At 38.8% G+C, this 19,107-nt stretch overlaps 1 protein-coding gene across 1 annotated transcript in view; it reads left to right on the plus strand.

Moving 5' to 3' along the window:
* The window catches only part of dnah6 (dynein, axonemal, heavy chain 6), a 55,984-nt gene that overhangs the window by 15,045 nt on the left and 21,832 nt on the right, over positions 1 to 19,107 (plus strand). The window contains exons 20-50 of the mRNA XM_085410836.1: positions 1,289 to 1,432; positions 1,596 to 1,751; positions 1,944 to 1,994; positions 2,469 to 2,561; positions 2,668 to 2,787; positions 3,060 to 3,240; positions 3,608 to 3,704; positions 4,484 to 4,709; positions 5,376 to 5,540; positions 5,880 to 5,990; positions 6,138 to 6,263; positions 6,391 to 6,546; positions 7,272 to 7,433; positions 7,806 to 7,943; positions 8,667 to 8,834; positions 8,965 to 9,113; positions 9,851 to 9,958; positions 10,287 to 10,413; positions 10,548 to 10,760; positions 10,852 to 11,073; positions 11,277 to 11,399; positions 12,000 to 12,182; positions 12,500 to 12,643; positions 13,105 to 13,326; positions 14,112 to 14,259; positions 14,703 to 14,860; positions 15,902 to 16,033; positions 16,416 to 16,587; positions 18,366 to 18,512; positions 18,634 to 18,707; positions 18,813 to 18,967. Of these exons, the coding sequence (XP_085266962.1) occupies positions 1,289 to 1,432; positions 1,596 to 1,751; positions 1,944 to 1,994; positions 2,469 to 2,561; positions 2,668 to 2,787; positions 3,060 to 3,240; positions 3,608 to 3,704; positions 4,484 to 4,709; positions 5,376 to 5,540; positions 5,880 to 5,990; positions 6,138 to 6,263; positions 6,391 to 6,546; positions 7,272 to 7,433; positions 7,806 to 7,943; positions 8,667 to 8,834; positions 8,965 to 9,113; positions 9,851 to 9,958; positions 10,287 to 10,413; positions 10,548 to 10,760; positions 10,852 to 11,073; positions 11,277 to 11,399; positions 12,000 to 12,182; positions 12,500 to 12,643; positions 13,105 to 13,326; positions 14,112 to 14,259; positions 14,703 to 14,860; positions 15,902 to 16,033; positions 16,416 to 16,587; positions 18,366 to 18,512; positions 18,634 to 18,707; positions 18,813 to 18,967 (4,571 nt within the window). The remainder of the gene's footprint in view (positions 1 to 1,288; positions 1,433 to 1,595; positions 1,752 to 1,943; positions 1,995 to 2,468; positions 2,562 to 2,667; positions 2,788 to 3,059; positions 3,241 to 3,607; positions 3,705 to 4,483; positions 4,710 to 5,375; positions 5,541 to 5,879; positions 5,991 to 6,137; positions 6,264 to 6,390; positions 6,547 to 7,271; positions 7,434 to 7,805; positions 7,944 to 8,666; positions 8,835 to 8,964; positions 9,114 to 9,850; positions 9,959 to 10,286; positions 10,414 to 10,547; positions 10,761 to 10,851; positions 11,074 to 11,276; positions 11,400 to 11,999; positions 12,183 to 12,499; positions 12,644 to 13,104; positions 13,327 to 14,111; positions 14,260 to 14,702; positions 14,861 to 15,901; positions 16,034 to 16,415; positions 16,588 to 18,365; positions 18,513 to 18,633; positions 18,708 to 18,812; positions 18,968 to 19,107) is intronic.

The raw sequence follows: 19,107 nt of genomic DNA on the forward strand, positions 1-19,107 counted from the left end.
GTCCTTCATGTCAGCATTCATCAGTTTGTTTGTGACTGGCAGAAACTTTGATGGCAGCAGCACAGTTGACCATGAGTGGTGTCACAACTACCAAAGGCTTAGTTATGATTTTGACTCTGATGTGTCTGCTCCATCTTTCAAGTGCACTGATAAACAAGGACAAACTGGAGGAGCTGAAGGGAAATGTTGAAACATCACAAAAGGAAACAGCGAGAAGGAAGGCTGAAAATAATTTAGACAGAGCCTATGTTCCAGCTATCTTTGATGATTTTGGACGTCTCATGGATCCTTTGTGTGAAGTTATGAAGCCATTGTTGATTTCTACATCACTGCTTAGACCAGTGTTGGATGCAATGGATGACCTAAAGACTTGTGATGGCAACACTAACACAACTAGAAAATAATAAAGATGAAATGTAGCATGTTAGTCAGCGTCTGTCTCTGGTATTAAATGTTCTGTATCTGTAAACCTTCTCTTTCATACTGTGCTGCCTCAAAATCAAAGCTAACTGTACACTTGACTTATAAACTTTGACAAGAAAAAAAACATCTAAATGATTCAGAGAAGACTTTGAAGAAATTGCTGTGGTTGGATAAAAGTAATATCAAGCTGGGACAGGGCCCTATACACAAAATCTTGGGAATTTAGTTCCCTCAGCCAGAACACTGAAGAACACTGTGGATGGATCTTCCAGCATAACAATGACCCTAACATACCACCAAGGCAACAATGGAGCGGCTAAATAGGAAGCACATTAATGTTATTGAATGGCCAATTCAGTCTGTTGACCTGAATCCCGATAGAAAAATCTATGGAAGGAACAGCCATGTGACTGTTAAGATAGCTCTAAATCTTTTAGGATTAGAGAGTTTTCCATTAAAGAGAAGTGGGCCAAAATCCCTCCTGTGTGCAAACCTGGTGATAAATTACGAGAAAAATCTTACCGCTGTGCTTACCAACAAAGGTTTCTCTGTAAAGTACAAAGTCATGTTTTTCTTCAGGAACAAATACTTTCACTTAATGATTTCAATTAATTACATGCAAAATAATTTATAACTTTTATGCACTGTTTATTTATATGGATATTTAGATGATATTCCGTCTCTCACCATGAAAACAAGACACTGTTCATTTCTTTGTAAGTGAGCCAAGTTACAAATTTAGCAGGGGATTAAATGATTATTTCCTCCACTGTATAGCAAGTCTGTCCATGCATACACTATAAAGTACAGTTTATAAATGAATGCCATTAGCTCTACTGTGTTCTTTTATTTTATCCATCACTAGAGCACGCTTCAACAACTGGACATGGAGCAGTTTAGCTCACAAGTCAACAAACACAACAAGTACGTCAACCAGCTTGAAAAGGGTCTGCCACGTAACAATATAGTTCCCTGTCTGAAGAACAAGGTGGACGTGATGATGCACAGAGTGGGTAGAAAAAAAGTGTTATGAAATATCTCATATTTTTTGTTTCATAGATAATGTTGCTAGCAGCCTCTTTATAAAATCATACCACATTAAAATATGGGCTGAAAGTAATAGACTGTTTTTGTGACTGCCCAAGTGGTATTTATGTGTTCTTTTTTTTTAGCTGCCTGTGATCACTGATCTTCGTAACCCATGTCTGAAACCGGAACATTGGAAGACTTTGGAGTCTTTGGTGGGGACTTCCCTCAATGTGGATGAACTTACCATAGCTGGTTTAGAGGAGCTCAGTGTTTTCTCATATGGCAAGGAGATTCAGGAGGTAAAATGTATATAATATGAGATTTGCTTGTTCTGCTTAGGAGACTCTGGGTACTACTGAGTACACAACACATCCTAATACCTAATAAAAGTTACAGATTGATTAGAGATCCCAAATTTATCAGCTCATCATTAAATTGCAACTATAGTTATGGCAAACTCCTTAGGAACTGACACAAATATTAACTTTTAGGTTTCAGGACAAGCTTCAGGTGAGGCATCAATGGAGACCATTATCACAAAGGTATGTGGGTTAAATATAACTATTTATACAGATATTACATCTCATTAAAAGTACTAAATTAGAAGTTACATTTACATATCTCTCTATTTAATATACTATCCCCACATTTTATACCCAAATATGAGTAAAAGCCACTCAAATGTTACTTGATTTCAGAGAAAAAATGCTAATCTATTAGTGTAAAAGGGAAGAAACAGTTAGCTACGTTTGCATAACCAATTAACAAGACAAGATACGACACGTTACATGGCTATAACTATAATAGCATAAGAGGTCTAATGCAGCAGATGTTTCCACCATAGACAGGTTAACTGTTTTGGCTGCAGTGACAGATTTAGCACACTACTCAACACAATATCTACGCTCCTTTTGGAAATTCACGTTTATGGGAGAATAAACATGCATGCGAAACGATATTTAAGAAATTCCATGTGTTACTGCGTGTTGATGAAGCACTCCTAATGGGTCTTGCAGGTGGAGGATTTGTGGAAGAACACAGAGTTTACTGTGCTGTCCCATGGTGACACTAAGGATGTCTTTATCTTGGGAGGCACGGATGATATCCAGGTTGTGATGAGTTGCACTTTCATGCAGTCTATTGTAAAACATCACCAGTGTTTCAGTATCTCTAAATGTTTATGTTTCATCCCTCTGTGTTTATTTATGTGTGAAGGTACTCCTGGATGACAGCATTATCAGTGTGGGCGCAGTGGCATCCTCACGCTATGTAGCTCCCATCAAGGGGAGGGTCAAGAAATTGCTGACACAGCTGATCCTTTTTAACCAAACATTGGTAAAGTCTTTTAAAATAGTTTATTTCTAAGTGAAACTGGTTCAGCTGTAATAAAGGTTTGCTTTCTTAAATGCAGATCCAGTTTCATTCACATTGGCTTTCCTCAGTGGCTGTAGAAAAGAAAACAAAATACTTGCAAAATTATTTTTCAAAGTTTACTGAGTTCAGTAGATGGTTTAAGGGAACATTGTTGAGTTTTTTGTCTTTTTCATTAATTCCTATGCATTTTATATACTCTGTCTGCTCACTGTGTTTCTTTTTTTCCTTTCTAGGAGGAGTGGCTTACATGTCAAAGGAACTGGTTATACCTAGAAAGTATCTTTTTGGCTCCAGACATAAAAAGACAGCTGCCTGCTGAGTCAGAAATGTTTCTTAAAGTTGACAAGTCCTGGGAAGAGATCATGGCTAAAGTTAACTGGATGCCCAATGCTTTTGATGCAGCCACACAGACTGGTATGTGACTGTAAATGATTCATGACAGACGCGACTGTGTTTCAGCGGTTTTCAGCATTCTTTATTTTCATGGTTGCTGTTTTACACACACGGCTGTAGCTTTGCAGCTCACAGCTGAACACATCACCCACAACAACAACAAAAGACAGACAGGACCCAGTTCAGACTTTAAGCCGGCGAGGCATGATTGCGGATGTCGCTCAGGTGTCACCACGCCACAGTGACCAAACACGATGCATTAAAACAGCATTGTAGGGATGTTAATGCTGAAAGACGAAGGCAGAATTACTGTACATGCAAATACATGCATTCATGAAGGCGACTATGCTGACACACTGCATACAAGCCTGTTGTTTTATTCCAAAAGGTCTGTTGGAGACTTTGCAGCAGAACAATGCTCTTTTGGATGAGATACAGAAGTGTCTGGAAGCTTACCTGGAGTCCAAGAGAGCCATCTTCCCAAGGTACTATGCACACATGATTTGTTTGTTTGTTACATGATAGAAAAGCAGGCCTGTACACTGTATTGCAGCTAGAAGCCTCAGATAAGAGTAGAAAAACAATGCTGTCAACACCAGACACCAGCAACTAGTATCTTCAGTTCCCAGACATCCCAGTTAAAATAAGATGGGATGCTACACAGTCATAAACACGGCCCTGTCCTCATTTTTTTTAAATTTGTTGTGACATTTGATGTTTTCTGTTGTGTGAATAAAATATGGTTGTATGTGATTTTAAAATCCCTTATTCCACCACACCAAGTATATCATATTTGATATGCAAGTTTTGTGCATTCTTTGAGTTTTTGAGACTTCTACAACAACAGTGTAAATTTTGAATTTACACACATTTTGAATGGACTGTTTTAAACTTCACTTTGCTTGATCTTCATAAAAATCTCATGCTGCCGATTGATTCATAAAAATCAATCGGCAGCATGTTTAATTTTTAAATGCAATTAAAGATGCGGAGTTTGAAAGATTATTTGTGGATGCCGCGGTAATCTGGGTTCACCAAAAGTACATTTTGAAAGCAACAATTTTCATGTTTAGTCTATCGACATCTGATTGAAGATCATGGCAATGTAATATTCTTTTCCTTCCTTTAGATATGTTTCATAGACAATCTGATCTCTTAATGTCTAATTATTCATATTTTACATTTTTTGTTTTTAGAAAATGACAAACATTATTGTTAGATTGTTTGCATGCTGTGCTATGTACCTTTTGTCTGTGACTTACAGGTTTTACTTCTTATCCAATGATGAACTGCTAAAGATTCTTGCTCAGACACGTAACCCTCAGGCAGTGCAGCCTCACCTCAGGAAGTGTTTTGATGCCATCACTCGACTGGAGTTTGCTTTATTGCCTGAAGAACCTTCTGGTGCTCCAGAAATGTTGGATGATGGAGAGCAGAAGGCCATATATAGCACAGACATCCTGAATATGGTGTCCCCTGAGGGAGAAAAGGTCAGGCTTGAGGAACCTTCAGTCATCTGGTCATTATTGTCTGTGTTTAATTCTGCATGTTATTCTCTCTTTAGGTCTTTGTTATAAAGTAGAAAAACTTTCTGATGTTTTTTACTCATTTGGCAGGTTAGAATTCCTAAATTGAACCAGTCATTGAGATACAAGTAAGATATGATTCTTAGGTAGCCAGTCATTTGAAAGCAAGAAGCTCACATGCACAAAATCTAAGAGAACAGTCTTAAAGAATAATATTATATCCTAATCACAAAGTATATGTAATTTTTAATGCAAGTGTGGATTTTATAGTTTGAGCTCTCTTTAATAAATACTACTTCTCTCTCACTTGGCAACCATCTTAGTATAGTAAGAACTACTGTATCTCAAGTGCAAGGACTTAGCAAGTACCAATTAAGGCATAAAAGGGACATCCCAAGTCTTAGTTTGCACCCAAAACTAGAAACATAATAAGACATGAATGGTGATGTTATCATGGACATTTGTTTTACAAGAATTCTTTTGTTGACATCTGTTTGCTGCTCTGGGTTTTCTTATTCACATGAAAAACTCCAGTCTTTGCTCAGGTGTCAATTACAAAATAGTATAATAAGCACAAGAGGTGTAATCAAATCCTCAACCCTAACTGATTCTGTGGTTCTGTGCTTGAAGGTGGGTTTGGCTAAAGGTCTGAAAGCACAGGGAAATGTGGAAGACTGGCTTTGCAAAGTGGAGGAGGCTATGTTCTCCTCACTGCGACAGCTCAGCAAGGCTGCCATTGTAGACTACCAGAAGAAGTCTAGAGAGGAATGGGTGGTGGCAGGACACCCGTCACAGGTACACAAATACACGAACACACACACACACACGTGTGTTAAAGGAAAGTTGGGTGCTAGAGCCTTTTAGACTTTCGAAGGAGCACAGGTGCATGCTATCCTGTGTATAGTCATTTATTAGATTGGCACTGGAACAGATCAGGAAATCATTACTACTAAATTCCATTTTATAGGTATATTAACAATTAGCACTGCATAACTGTTTATGAGTCAACCAGACTCTTGCTGTCATATCTAAAGCTTTCATAGGTTTCTCAATTTATTTATATACTTTTTTGATACTTTTTGCTCAGTTTTGTTTATAAAAGATTTAACTTCACTTTGTCTTTATGCCCACCAGGTGGTGCTGACCATATCACAGCTGATGTGGTGCAGGGACATGGATGCGTGCCTGGAGGGAGACCATGACCATTTTGCTGCCTTGCAGAAATTTGAAGGCACCAACTTTGAAGTAAATCACAGTACAGATTCTTTTACTGCTTCTTTAATTCTGTGGTTACATTTTAACCTCATCAAACAAACCTGGACTTTTTTTGCTCTTTAATTTCAACGTTATAACCCAAGGATGCTTGCTTGATTATGTTTCTGTGCACTCCAGAGACTGAATGCCCTAGCAGCATTGGTACGAGGACAGCTCCCTGCTTTACATCGTAATATCATCACAGCCCTCATCACCATTGATGTTCACGCTAGAGACATAGTCACTGATCTAGTTCGACAAAAGGTACAACAGTGTAGTGTTAGCGGGACACTGACTATAGTTACCTGATTTTTCCTGTGATCAGTGTTATAAAAACAAAAACAAGTTAGTAACAAGTCACCACCTTCAACTGACTTAAGGTTTTCTTCAGGTTGACAACAGGTCCAGCTTTGAATGGCAGAGACAGCTGCGCTACTACTGGGACATGGACCTTAATAACTGTGTAGCCACAATGGCACTGTCCACTTACATTTATGGCTATGAATATCTGGGAGCTTGTCCTAGGCTGGTCATCACACCACTCACGGTAATGGAGAATATAAAACTACATTCACACAAATGTAGAGTTCCAGTTGTAAGTATATTTAGACTGTTCTTCAATTTTGTGTGATACTTAAATAAAAAATGTCTAAGAATTCAATTTTAATTTTATTTAGTGCCAATTCACAACAACAGTCACCTCAATGTGTTGTAAGGTAAAAGTAAGACCCTATGATTTTAGAAAGGAAACAATCAGATGACCCCTTTTAGCAAGCGTTTGGTGACAGTGGGAGGAAAAAGCTCCCTTTTAGCAGGAAGAAAACTCATGTAGATCCAGGTCCAGCGAGGGGCAGCCATCTGCCATGATTAGTGGGGGGTGGGGAGAAGGAGAAAGCAGCGGAGAGGGACAGGACAGAAGACACTGTGGGAGAAGGAGGCAGAGTTTAATGATTAAATGCAGGAGTGCTGTAAAAACACAACGGAATACATACAGTCAAACGGGCCACAAAACAAAATACTAGCAAAACCCCCATATGCTACTGGCAATAACTTATCATTAGAATCAAAATACAGATTATATATCCAAAACTGTTTAGATAAATGTAAAAATTAGTTAGAAAAACTTACACTTGGCATATTTTTGTAAACACTGTTTTATTTCATTTAGACTTCTTTAAGTGTTAGTTGTTTTATCTGTCATCTTTTTAAATTCTATAGAAACATGGATCCTTTTCTTCATTTTTGTGTTTCTCTGTCTGCCTTGGGACGCAGGACCGTTGCTACCTTTGTCTTATGGGAGCTCTCCAACTGGACTTGGGAGGTGCTCCTGCAGGGCCGGCAGGGACGGGCAAAACAGAGACCACAAAGGACTTGGCAAAGGCGCTGGCCATCCAGTGTGTGGTCTTTAATTGTTCAGATGGACTGGACTATAAGGTCAGCTACAAGGAGTTTTATGAACCTAGATCGCTTTTTTGTCATTGCTAGACTACACCTGAAATAGATTACAGCTGGACAGGTGCTTGGAATCACTGTGACCAGCATAAAGGGCCGTTTCTGGTATTTTATAAGCCTGTTTATGAACTGCAAATAACTTTGAACAATGCTTTATGTCATCCATTAAAGTAAAATTACTGATGTCCTATTTACAAACACAAAAGATGTACAAAATCCTCTTTGAATAATTACACTTAACAGTGGAATTGAGTATTTGCCACTATTTGGAAGATAAGAGTAGTAACTACTTTTCAAGTCTTGGTATTCCACACATAATATCTGTTTTTAATGAATCACAATATTCTTATACAGATGATGGGTCGGTTCTTCAGTGGGCTGGCACAGTCAGGAGCCTGGTGTTGTTTTGACGAATTTAACAGAATCGACATTGAAGTGTTGTCTGTCATCGCTCAGCAGCTCATAACCATAAGAAATGCCAAAGCTGCTAAGGTATACAAACACATGCACACAGTTTTGCAAGAAAAAATCGGCTGTCATGTCCTAGAGTCACCTCACATAAAGTTAAATATTTCAAGTCTAATTTGTTGTTTTGATATTTCTGGCTTTTGATTTACAAAATACAAATTAGTAAAAGTTTAATTTAATTTCAAGTTTGTTATAAGTTACTCAAATTTGAATTGCCACCAGGTTGAAGACACCGAGTGTATGATCACGTCCATTTTTACCACCATTTCCTCCACTGATTTCGGGTGTTGGTGATAGTTGGTCCACTGTGTTTTATAAAGGCCAAAGTCAGATTTTAGAGTATTTCACCAACTGCTGACAAGCTGTATGGAGGTGCCAATTTCCTTTTCCAGTAGAAATAATTACCTGCCATTATTAATTGCAGTGCCAAACTTACTAGCAGATGGATTGCTGGCCATATTATAACTCTCCTTGAATAGCCATGGGTATTACAGTAGATGGGGTGTTGTCAAGAGGAAGATACAAAAGACTGCACTCACACTTTTTTTAACCCTTATTTAACCAGGAAGTGGACATCTTAAAGAAATACAGAAATACATTTCTGTATTGTAAAGCCTTATTTGATTGCGCTTAAGAAAAATGGATGGATGGATGGATATTTCACTTTATCCATAGTGAGTATATAGTTTAGGATAATAAAGTTGACCTTTTACTAACAAGAGTGTCTCTTTTATCTTTGTTATGTAGCTGTCAAGGTTTCTATTTGAGGGCCGGGAGATCAAGCTGGTGATGACATGTGCTGCATTCATCACTATGAACCCAGGCTATGCTGGAAGAACAGAATTACCCGACAACCTTAAAGCTCTCTTTAGACCAATAGCAATGATGGTTCCAAACTATGCTCTTATTGCAGAGGTAACTTCCAGTTTGTGTGTTTATGTGTCTTATTCTAAATTCTCTGATATTTCTCCACAGAATAAGCTATCATTTTCCCTCTTTTATTGACTTAAGCTCAGCTGCATTTGTTTCTCTGTTCTCCCTCCAGGTGATTTTGTACTCAGAAGGATTTGAGTCTAGTAAAACCCTCGCAAGGAAGATGACCCAGATGTACAAGCTGTGCTCAGAGCAACTGTCCCAGCAGGATCACTATGACTTTGGGATGAGAGCTGTCAAATCTGTCCTGGTCATGGCAGGGTCAGAGCATTACACGGACACATATGCATTGAATAATCAGGGCAGACAACCATCTTCTCTGAAATGTCTTTCTGTGACTGCTGTGATTTTAAATAGTCTCACACACATATACATGGATATGTTTAGCATTTACCATTTTGTGTATTCTGAAGCTACATGTACATTATGTTTACTGTGACATGTTTCACATTTTAAGTAGATAATTTGCTTTTCAAGACAAAGTGCTGCTGTCCACAATAAGACCAGTGAAACTGGTGATACTGGTGATTACTCAGATTAGAGGCTAAGAGCTTAGGATCAGAATCAGACTTTATTTATCCCCAAGGGGCAATTAAGAGCTCCTAGCACTTCCTCATTTAAACTCTAGTTCCTCTCTGAAAAAAATAATTTACATTTATTTTATTTATTTGATGCTTGTCATAACAAAGTGTTTGAAACACATGAAGAGACGAAGAAATGACACATTTTGTAATTACAACTATTTAAATGAACTACTTTAGAAGAGATGCTCATACTGGTTCTTTAACCATGCGGGTTTCCTTTTATATTTTATCAATTTTTTGTGAATATGACCAATATGAAGATAAAAGACAGATTTTAGGATGCCCATTACTAACACATAACTATTTTCATTGTATAGCAATTATTTGAAATCCTGGAGTGACTCTGCAATATTAAATATAAAAAAATGTTTAGGTCACAAAGAAATCCATATAATTTTTAATGTTTGCTCATAGGTCACTGAAGAGAGAGAACCCTCACCTTAGTGAGGATGTGGTTCTAATTAGAGCACTGAGAGACTCCAACCTGCCAAAGTTCCTCACTGATGATGCCGTGCTGTTTGGGTAAGTCTATCTGACATTGTAAGGGACTGTTTCTTGCTCTGCAGCATAGGGATTTATACATTTGGCTGCGAAAGATCCTTATTACAACCCTGGGCGCAGACACAAATCCTTTTGGGGTTGTGTCCTCTGCCAAATTAAACATGTGGAGCTACCCACCGTGGTGAATAAGGGAGCAATAACTGAAGTAGCTTTGTTATTTCTTGTTAAACTGCACAATAACAGTAAGAACATTAAGTTCTAAAAGTAAGAGTTTGTATGGTACCTCTTCTTTCTTTCTTTTTATATATCTGTATGTTTATGTTCATGGCAATCTTCCATTCCTTTCCAGTGGTATCCTGTCAGACCTGTTTCCTGGTGTTTGTATCCCTGAACATGACTATGGTGTGCTACACTCAACCATTGTGGAGTCTCTGGTTAAGCGAAACCTTCAACCGTTGGATAGCATGACTAAGAAGGTAGAGTTCAAGTGGAAAATATTCCAAGACAGACACTTCAGCTCAGTTAATTCCAGCTGCAGACGTAAATCTTTTTAAAAGATCAGAAATATTTTGAGTATTTAAAAAGCCTGTTCCTCTTATCTTCCTATTAGGTGATCCAGCTTTATGAGACCATGTCAGTTCGCCATGGAGTTATGTTGGTTGGACCAAGTGGTGGAGGTAAGACCACTGTCTACACCATCCTGGCAGACACTCTGGAGACCCTCCATCTCAAAGGACACCAGGCTGTCAACCCCTTCTATCAGCCTGTCAAGACCTATGTGCTCAATCCAAAATCTGTCTCAATGGGAGAGCTCTATGGAGAGGTACAGCACACAGGAGACTAAATCTGACATCAGCAGTATTTCCTTTTCTCTCACTGCAATTATTTATTTAACTTTTGTGTCAACCTCTCAGATTAATACTTTGACATTGGAATGGCGTGATGGACTGATGGCACTGAGTGTCCGTGACGCAGTCAGTGACACTAGTGATGACCACAAGTGGGTTATCTGTGATGGACCAGTTGATGCCCTTTGGATCGAGAACATGAACACTGTATTGGATGACAACAAGATGCTCTGTTTGGCCAACAGCGAGCGAATCAAACTTACTCCATCCATACACATGGTGTTTGAGGTTAGAGCCAAACAGAGTGAAAGTGGAACTGGATCACTTTTGTTGACAGTAAATTGGATTATAAATTAATTTGCAGGGTCTTAAACATGAGCTCAAGAATAAACATTTAATGCTTTACTAAGAATATGAAGCTGGATTATAATGGACTCTCTTATAATAGGAGCTTGTAAATCTTAAGTCGTCTTCATAATGTGTATTTGCAGGTTCAGGACTTGGCTGTGGCATCTCCAGCCACAGTAAGTCGCTGTGGAATGGTTTATGTTGATCCTGATGAGCTCAAGTGGATGCCCTACGTGCAGACATGGATTACTGGGCTAGGGGACAGGGTATGTGCATGTTATATCTCCAAATTCTAGATTTCTCTTATATTATACAGATAGGATCTTAAGTATTTTGACAGCTGCTCCTTTGCTTCTCCATGGAACTGCGCAGCCTCCTTTATGGGATTTTTAGACAAAATCCATCCTGTTCTTCCTGTCCTTCAGTGTAACCAGGTGTTGCACCTTGTTGTAAACCCTCTGGACTTATACTGATATGAAGATATCTCTTGATTGCTGACTACTGCAGTCATATAGCCATTATAACTAGTAACAGATGCAACATATTGTATATAAAGTTAGATCACCTAAAACTAATTCCCTGTGGAGAAATGCATTTAAATTTAAATGTATTTTTATTTTGTATCCCTATAGGTTAATTTTTACATTGTAGTCAAATTGTTGCTTTTTTGCAGTGCATAGTTCTTCCCTCTTGATGTCAGTCCTACCTCTGGGCATTAAGAAGACTATTACTAGGGAGTCTAAGCCAAACTAGCAAGGTTACTTTATAAATTGTGTAGATAATGTAAATGCATGACTCTGCATACACTTAATATCCTGCTACAAGCTTCTCTGTAAACCTCATTTAACTTTCTCCTGTCTCTCCAGCTTCCAGACCCAGTGGGTGCATACCTGATGGAGATGTTCAAGCAGTACGTGGAGAAAGGTCTACAATTTGCGTCCAAGCATTGTGTCCAAGCAATTCGCCAAGTGGACATCAGTAAAGTCAGCACTCTGTGCTCCTTGCTGGAGGCTCTTCTGCTGGGTAACGGAGGACCAGACCTCAAGATGGTACATTTAACACAAAATGTAGCTGTCATGTTTAGTCCTTTTTTTGTAGGATGCATCAAAAGAATCAGTCATTTAGTTCAAACAACAATTTTGCAAACTTGACAATGAAATAAAAAAAGTTAATTTTTTTCCACAAAGGAAAAGCAAAAAATGTACAGGGAGCAACTTTGGTTAAACCAGCAATGCGTTAAAGATGAGAGTGTGCTACTTCTGTTCGACAAGACAAAGCCATAAGTTATATACATGCTTCTTGTAGAATTATTGACTTACTCACCCATGTTCTTACTTATTGATATGTCTTCTTTTTGTGGTGGCAGAATCCCAAGCACCTTGATGGTGTACTATGTCAGACCTTCATATTTTGTTATCTATGGGCCGTAGGTGGCAATCTGACTAGTTCTTACTGGGATGCTTTTGATACCTTCATCAGAGAGCAATTTGAAGGCAACAAAAATGCAAAGGTATGCAGCTGTGACCACCACACCTACAGAAATGGATGAGCTGTGAGGATAATGCAATCTAAATTATTTATTTATTATAGAACAAAACTGGGCAGTTTATTCAAATCGGTCAAAATTCATACACTTGTATTCAATGTATATAAAGTGGAATAATTTAAGCTGTTCACAGAGTGCCGTATCAAGCTATGTTAATGGAGCATTGACTGGAAGGAAAAGTGTATTAAGAATTCCAGATGTGAAACCGTAATTTGAACTTAACACACATAGGCACTCACATCCACACAAAGAATTGTACAAAGCAACACTTCACCAAAACTGCTGTTACCAAAGCTATTAAACAATGTGAGTGAAACTGAACATTAATGATTTAATGTTTTTTCTAGCTAATGGCATTTGGGCTGATACTTAATAAGACACCTAATAATTTTGTAGTAAGTTTTTTACATTTGTGTGTTTTGTAGCTCCCGACGTGTGGTACCTTGTGGAGTGTCTACATGAATTTTAATCACAGGGATCTGCAGTTATGGACAGCTATAATCCCTTCATTTAAATATAATAGGGAACAACCTTTTTTTGAGATGCTGGTTCCCACTACAGACACTGTTCGCTATGGATATCTGATGGAGAAACTGCTATCCGTGCGCCATTCTGTACTCTTCACTGGTGACACGGGAGTGGGAAAGGTAAAGAATCTTAGAACAGATAATAAACGGATGACAAAGGGTACATTTTATAAATCCAAAGCTTTTCTGATATTAAATGGTAAAATGGTAAATGGTCTGTATTTGTATAGCGCTTTTACTTGGTCCTAAGGACCCCAAAGCGCTTTACACTATACACAATCATCCACCCATTCACACACACATTCACACACTGGTGATGGCAAGCTACAGTGTAGCCACAGCCGCCCTGGGGCGCACTGACAGAGGCGCCCCAGGGAATACTTGATGATGCAAAAAGAACAGCTGAAAAAAAGCACATACGTCTAGGATACTTCAGACTCCTTTTTGCACTTCATAAACAAAGACCCACTGCATGTGTTGCAGATGCCTTGCTACAGCCACACTTAGCTTTGGACAGAACGCTGCACATACATGTCATATTTTGTTGAGATTTGGTTCTGTGTGATTTGTGGAACAAACATTCCCATGCTTTTGGCATGACATATGTAGAAGGTTAATTGTATATATTAGTGCCACTGTTTATTTCATTCACCTGAATGACTGTGTGTACTGATGGATCTGGCAGTTTCCACTAAATTACTTATTATGATGGTGACGTATTAATAAAATGCTGAGGAGTTTTAGAGGGGAAATAGCATGAGTCTGCAGCAATGCTTAGTTATAGTTTCATATCCAAAATATCCATGGTGCTAAAGCAAAGGTAATATTTTGGTGTTGCAATTTAGAAAGGAATGCAGATATCAAAATTTATATGTGAAAAGTAATTGATGAACATGTTCTTGCAGACTGTGGTGGCCCGGGGCCTTCTTAACAGGATCCAGGAAAGTGCAGGATATCTTCCTGTCTTCATCAACTTCTCTGCTCAGACCTCCTCTGCCCGTACACAGGAGATCATTGAGTCCAAACTGGAGAAAAAGAGAAAGAACATTTTAGGTAAAAGAGCAAGTTTGGCAATGACAACATAAAAGCAAACCCAAGAACCATACATGTTGTGTCAGACTGTCATATGCATTTGTTACAATTGTTTGCACCATCTGGACAGCAATGTAGCTGAAAGGAAATCCTTTGAGAAACTCCAACTGATGAAGTTTTTCAGACAAAAGCTACCATCTTATTGTTTGAATTATAGGTCCATGCTTGTCAATGACATGTCTTCAGGGTCTAACTTACAGATAACACATTAAGAGGCCTTTCTTCAGCACATTCCCAAATTGTTCTGGAGCTGCTTAACACAACCATAGAGTCGCTTCCTTTCCATTAGTTTAACAGTTGCTTCCACTATTCATCTACACATCTACTGCCTGGCCATTCATCCAATAGTGCTTACACATTTACTTTTTTCTTCTTGAATATTTATTATTTTTCTCTCCATGTAGGTCCTCCAGGAAACAAGAAGTTGGTGGTCTTTGTGGATGACTTGAATATGCCTAAGCTGGACAGTTATGGATCTCAGCCTCCTATAGAACTCCTGCGTCAGTTCCAGGATTTTTCTGGGTTTTATGACAGAAACAAGTTCTTCTGGAAGGAGATCCAGGTATGCAAATAAGATGAGCTACACTGTAATGAGACATTAAAATATAAATGTGCGTGTGCATATGTGAGACTATGGTTGCAGTTGAGGTTATCTATTTTAGACTTTTCCAAGCAGTTTAAAAACAAAACCACAAGAAGGAGCATTTTCAAATTTTCAGATTTTAGAAAGATTATGGGGCATGTTTCCTATAAGTACAAGCACGTATCTAAAACAAGGGTAGGACAGTTCCACTAGCACAGCTGTTCTAGACTAGCTATAAGTTAATTGCTCATAAGTCTTAACCTTTTGTTTTTAGTGTCTGTACATTCTACGTTCCCATAAATATTGCCTACAAGTAAAGACAAAATCATTCTAGTCTGAACTACTGTGGATGTTTTCCCCGTGTTCAGTTTTTGAGCACAGTTAAAAACCTCATTTGTTCTGTTTGGTGTTTTTAATGAATACTAAATCCTTTTATGTAGGAAACCCAGTCATCTTGTGGGCTATTTGTTAGCTTTTTTATTCGCCATTTATAGAATGAGAATCAGAATCAGAATGTCTTTAGATTAGATTAGATTAGATGAAACTTTATTAATCCCTCGGGTGGGTTCCTCCGGGAAATTCCGTTTCCAGTAGCAAAGCACCGAAAGAAGTTGCATGTTACAGATACATTAAGGGGAATGAGAGTAAGGATAAATACACCATATATACACATATACACATGTATAGATACAGAATATACAATATGGATAAATAGGATTGCTCATTTGAGTGAGTATTTATTGTCATCGTCGCAGGTACAACGAAATTAAAAGTGGTCTCTGATCAGTGCATCATCCATAGAATGTTTACTACCTTAACTTGTGCTATACAAACACACATATACACACAGGCACAACTGATTTTAGAACATTTCTGTACTGTCCTTAAATGCCCCACACAAGGAACCCCTCTTCTTAAATGGAACATTTTATTGTCAATGGTGACATGTCAGGAAAAAGTAACATACTAGCGTTTTATCAGCTGTTTAGTAGTCCCTTTATTCTGTCTTTTTCTTCTCAGGAAATGACCATTACAGCAGCATGTGCTCCTCCAGGAGGGGGGCGAAATCCTGTGTCCCCCAGATTTATTCGCCACTTCAGCATGTTGTGCCTGCCAACACCCTCGGACACCAGCCTCAAACAGATCTTCAAAGTCAGGAGTCCTCCAAAATACTGACACACACACACACACACACACACACACACACACACACACACACACACACACACACACACACACACACACACACACACGTAAAGAATTACATTTTAGGGAGTAGTGTTTACAGTTCAAGATATATCATGTCCGTGCTTATTTATTATTATTTCAAGTTAATCTTGACAGATTAAGAATCTTTATTGAGTAGTCTGTATGTGTTATGTCCATGAACTTCTCTCTATGAGATGTTGCGCTTACTTTAAATGTTTTAATTTTTCCATTTCCTGCTCCGCCAGTATATGTAATTTTCAGTATACCCCTCTTCATGCCCTCTCATTTGTGTTACAACCACTTTTCATACCCAACCTCCTTCCAGGCTATACTGAACGGTTTCCTCAGTGAGTTTTCCCAGGCAGTGAAGGACTGTGCCGGACAGATTGTGGATGCAGCTGTGGAGATTTATAACTGTTTAAGTGTGGATCTGCTGCCCACCCCGGCCAAGTCCCACTATGTTTTTAATCTCCGGGACCTCTCCAAGTGTGTCCAAGGTGAGTATTCCTTTGGTCTTTGGCTGCTTTTTCATTCATTGGCAATCCAGTCCTTGTATCTGACTATTTTCAGAGAATTATTTTCTTGGTTTGTTAAGTGGCTTAACACTGACCTGTGAACCATTCAAGCAGGAAAAACGCCCCTAACTGAAGAGCTGAACCAGCATAAGTCTACACATAACAAACTTCACAAAGAACCAATTTCAGATTGTATCTTCGGGCACTTTGTTACTAGCAGCCTGTTGCAAAAACTCATAATTTGTTGCCATCTCTTGAATCTATGAGAAATGCCAAAAATAACACAACTTGACCATCATAAAATTTTACTTTTACAATGACAAGGTGAGTCGCAGATTATTAACCGAATTTGACCTATCTCAGGATGGTGTGCCCTTAAATAATCTGGGGAAACAGGACAAGTAGAGCACAAAAGAACAACCTACTTCAGATATAAGATAAGATAAGATAAGATAAGATAAGATAAGATAACCTTTATTAGTCCCACACGTGGGAAATTTGTTTTGTCACAGCAGGAAGTGGACAGTGCAAAAGTTATGAGGCAAAAATTAGAATACAATAAGAATAAATACAGTACACAACTGTACAGAATAGAATAAAATAAAATACTATATACAGTAGAATAAAATAAAATAAATATACAATAAGATAAAAATAGAATACAAATACTATATACAACTGAGTAAAAATACAACGATGACAGAAAGGATTATTGCACTTAGTATTATTGCATATGTATGGATGTGTGTGCTTGATCAGTTAAAGTCTTTATTATGGAGTCTGACAGCAGTGGGGAGGAAAGACCTGCGAAATCTCTCCGTCCCACACCGTGGGTGCCGCAGTCTCCCACTGAAGGAGCTGCTCAGTGCTGTCACAGTCTGCTGCATGGGGTGGGAGATGTTGTCCATCAGGGATGACAGCTTAGCCGCCGTTCTCCTGTCACTCACCACCTCCACTGGGTCCAGAGGGCATCCTAGAACAGAGCTGGCCCTTCGGATCACCCTGTTCAGTCTCTTCCTGTCCCCAGCAGAGATGCTGCCGCCCCAGCAGACCACGCCATAAAAGATAGCAGAAGCCACAACAGAGTCATAGAAGGTCTTCAGGAGTGGGCCCTCCACTCCAAACGACCTGAGTCTCCGCAGCAGGTACAGCCTGCTCTGCCCTTTCCTGTAGAGGGCGTCTGAGTTATGAGTCCAGTCCAGTCTATTGTTCAGATGAACACCAAGGTACCTGTAGCTGTCCACAGCCTCAATGTCCATACCTTGGATGTTCAGTGGTTGCAGTGGAGAATGCTTGTGCCTATATAGTATCTAAATGTCCTTAAGAAATAGAAAAAATATGCAGGAAAGTCCTGACACAGGACCTGAGAGATGCATTTCAGAGCAACACCCACACAGTTTTTATCAGAAGTGGTCTCGTTGGAAGGGTGGGTCTCAAAAAAATTCCGTTTTAAGAGAGGGAGAAATAGTTAAGGTTTGCTAAATTACACAAGAACTGGATTCCTCAGAGTTTGTACCTTGACATTATTGAAGTAGTGTGGGATCATCTATACAGGGAATAGAACAAGAGGAAGTCAAGCTATAAATAAGAGCTTTGAATGTCTTCAACAAACCTGAAGAACTATTCCTGAAGACTACTTTCAAAAACTGCAAGAAAGCTTACCTAAGGGTTCAGACTGTGTTGAAGAATAAAGATAGTCTTACCAAATATTGATTTTCAAGCTTGTTGTGAGTATATAGATTCTCTCTGTTGATTACCAGGCATACTGCAGTGTGAGCCAAGTCAAGTAAGAGACAAGACCCAGATCTTTCGCCTTTTCTGCCATGAATGCCAGCGTGTATTTCATGACCGACTCATCAACACCCAAGATAAGACCTACTTCAACACCATCATCTGTGAGATGGCCAGTAAGAACTCTCACAGTCCAGCCTCTGACTTTATTTTCTGAATGCTCAGTTAATTGTTATCAGCTCAAAATCTATATTTTGGCTTTATGGGTTTAAGATAGACCTCTCTCTTTTTTGCCAGGGCGATATTTTGACATCCACTTAGAGTCTTCACATTTTGTGTCTCATCCCATAATATTTGGGGACTTCATCAAGGTCAGGTTTTCCTCCAAGCAACTTATTTACAGGTCGACACAAAAATACTGTACATTATTTACTGATTTGCAGTTTTGTTCTGTGTCCACCTAATCATCCACATAGATGCATGCAGAAAAAGAAGATCGCCTGTATGAAGACCTGACAGACATGAATAAGATCCAGACTGTACTTCAGGACTATCTTGATGATTACAACATGACCTTCTCCAAGGAGATCAAGCTGGTTTTCTTCCAGGATGCCATTGAACATGTCTCCAGGTGAGTGAATTTAACTTATAGTTATAGTTTCTTAACAGGTAGTTGATTTATTTTAGCTGTAGTTGGGACAAACTGAGTCACCCAAAGGCAGTAGCTGTCACGGTTTGCCGGGGCAAGCCGTGTGGAATATGAAATAGGAC

This window comes from Rhamphochromis longiceps, linkage group LG6 (genome assembly GCF_057381845.1).
Source record: "Rhamphochromis longiceps isolate RC_006_pf linkage group LG6, R_longiceps_female_GT1.1, whole genome shotgun sequence".
NCBI lineage: Eukaryota > Metazoa > Chordata > Actinopteri > Cichliformes > Cichlidae > Rhamphochromis > Rhamphochromis longiceps.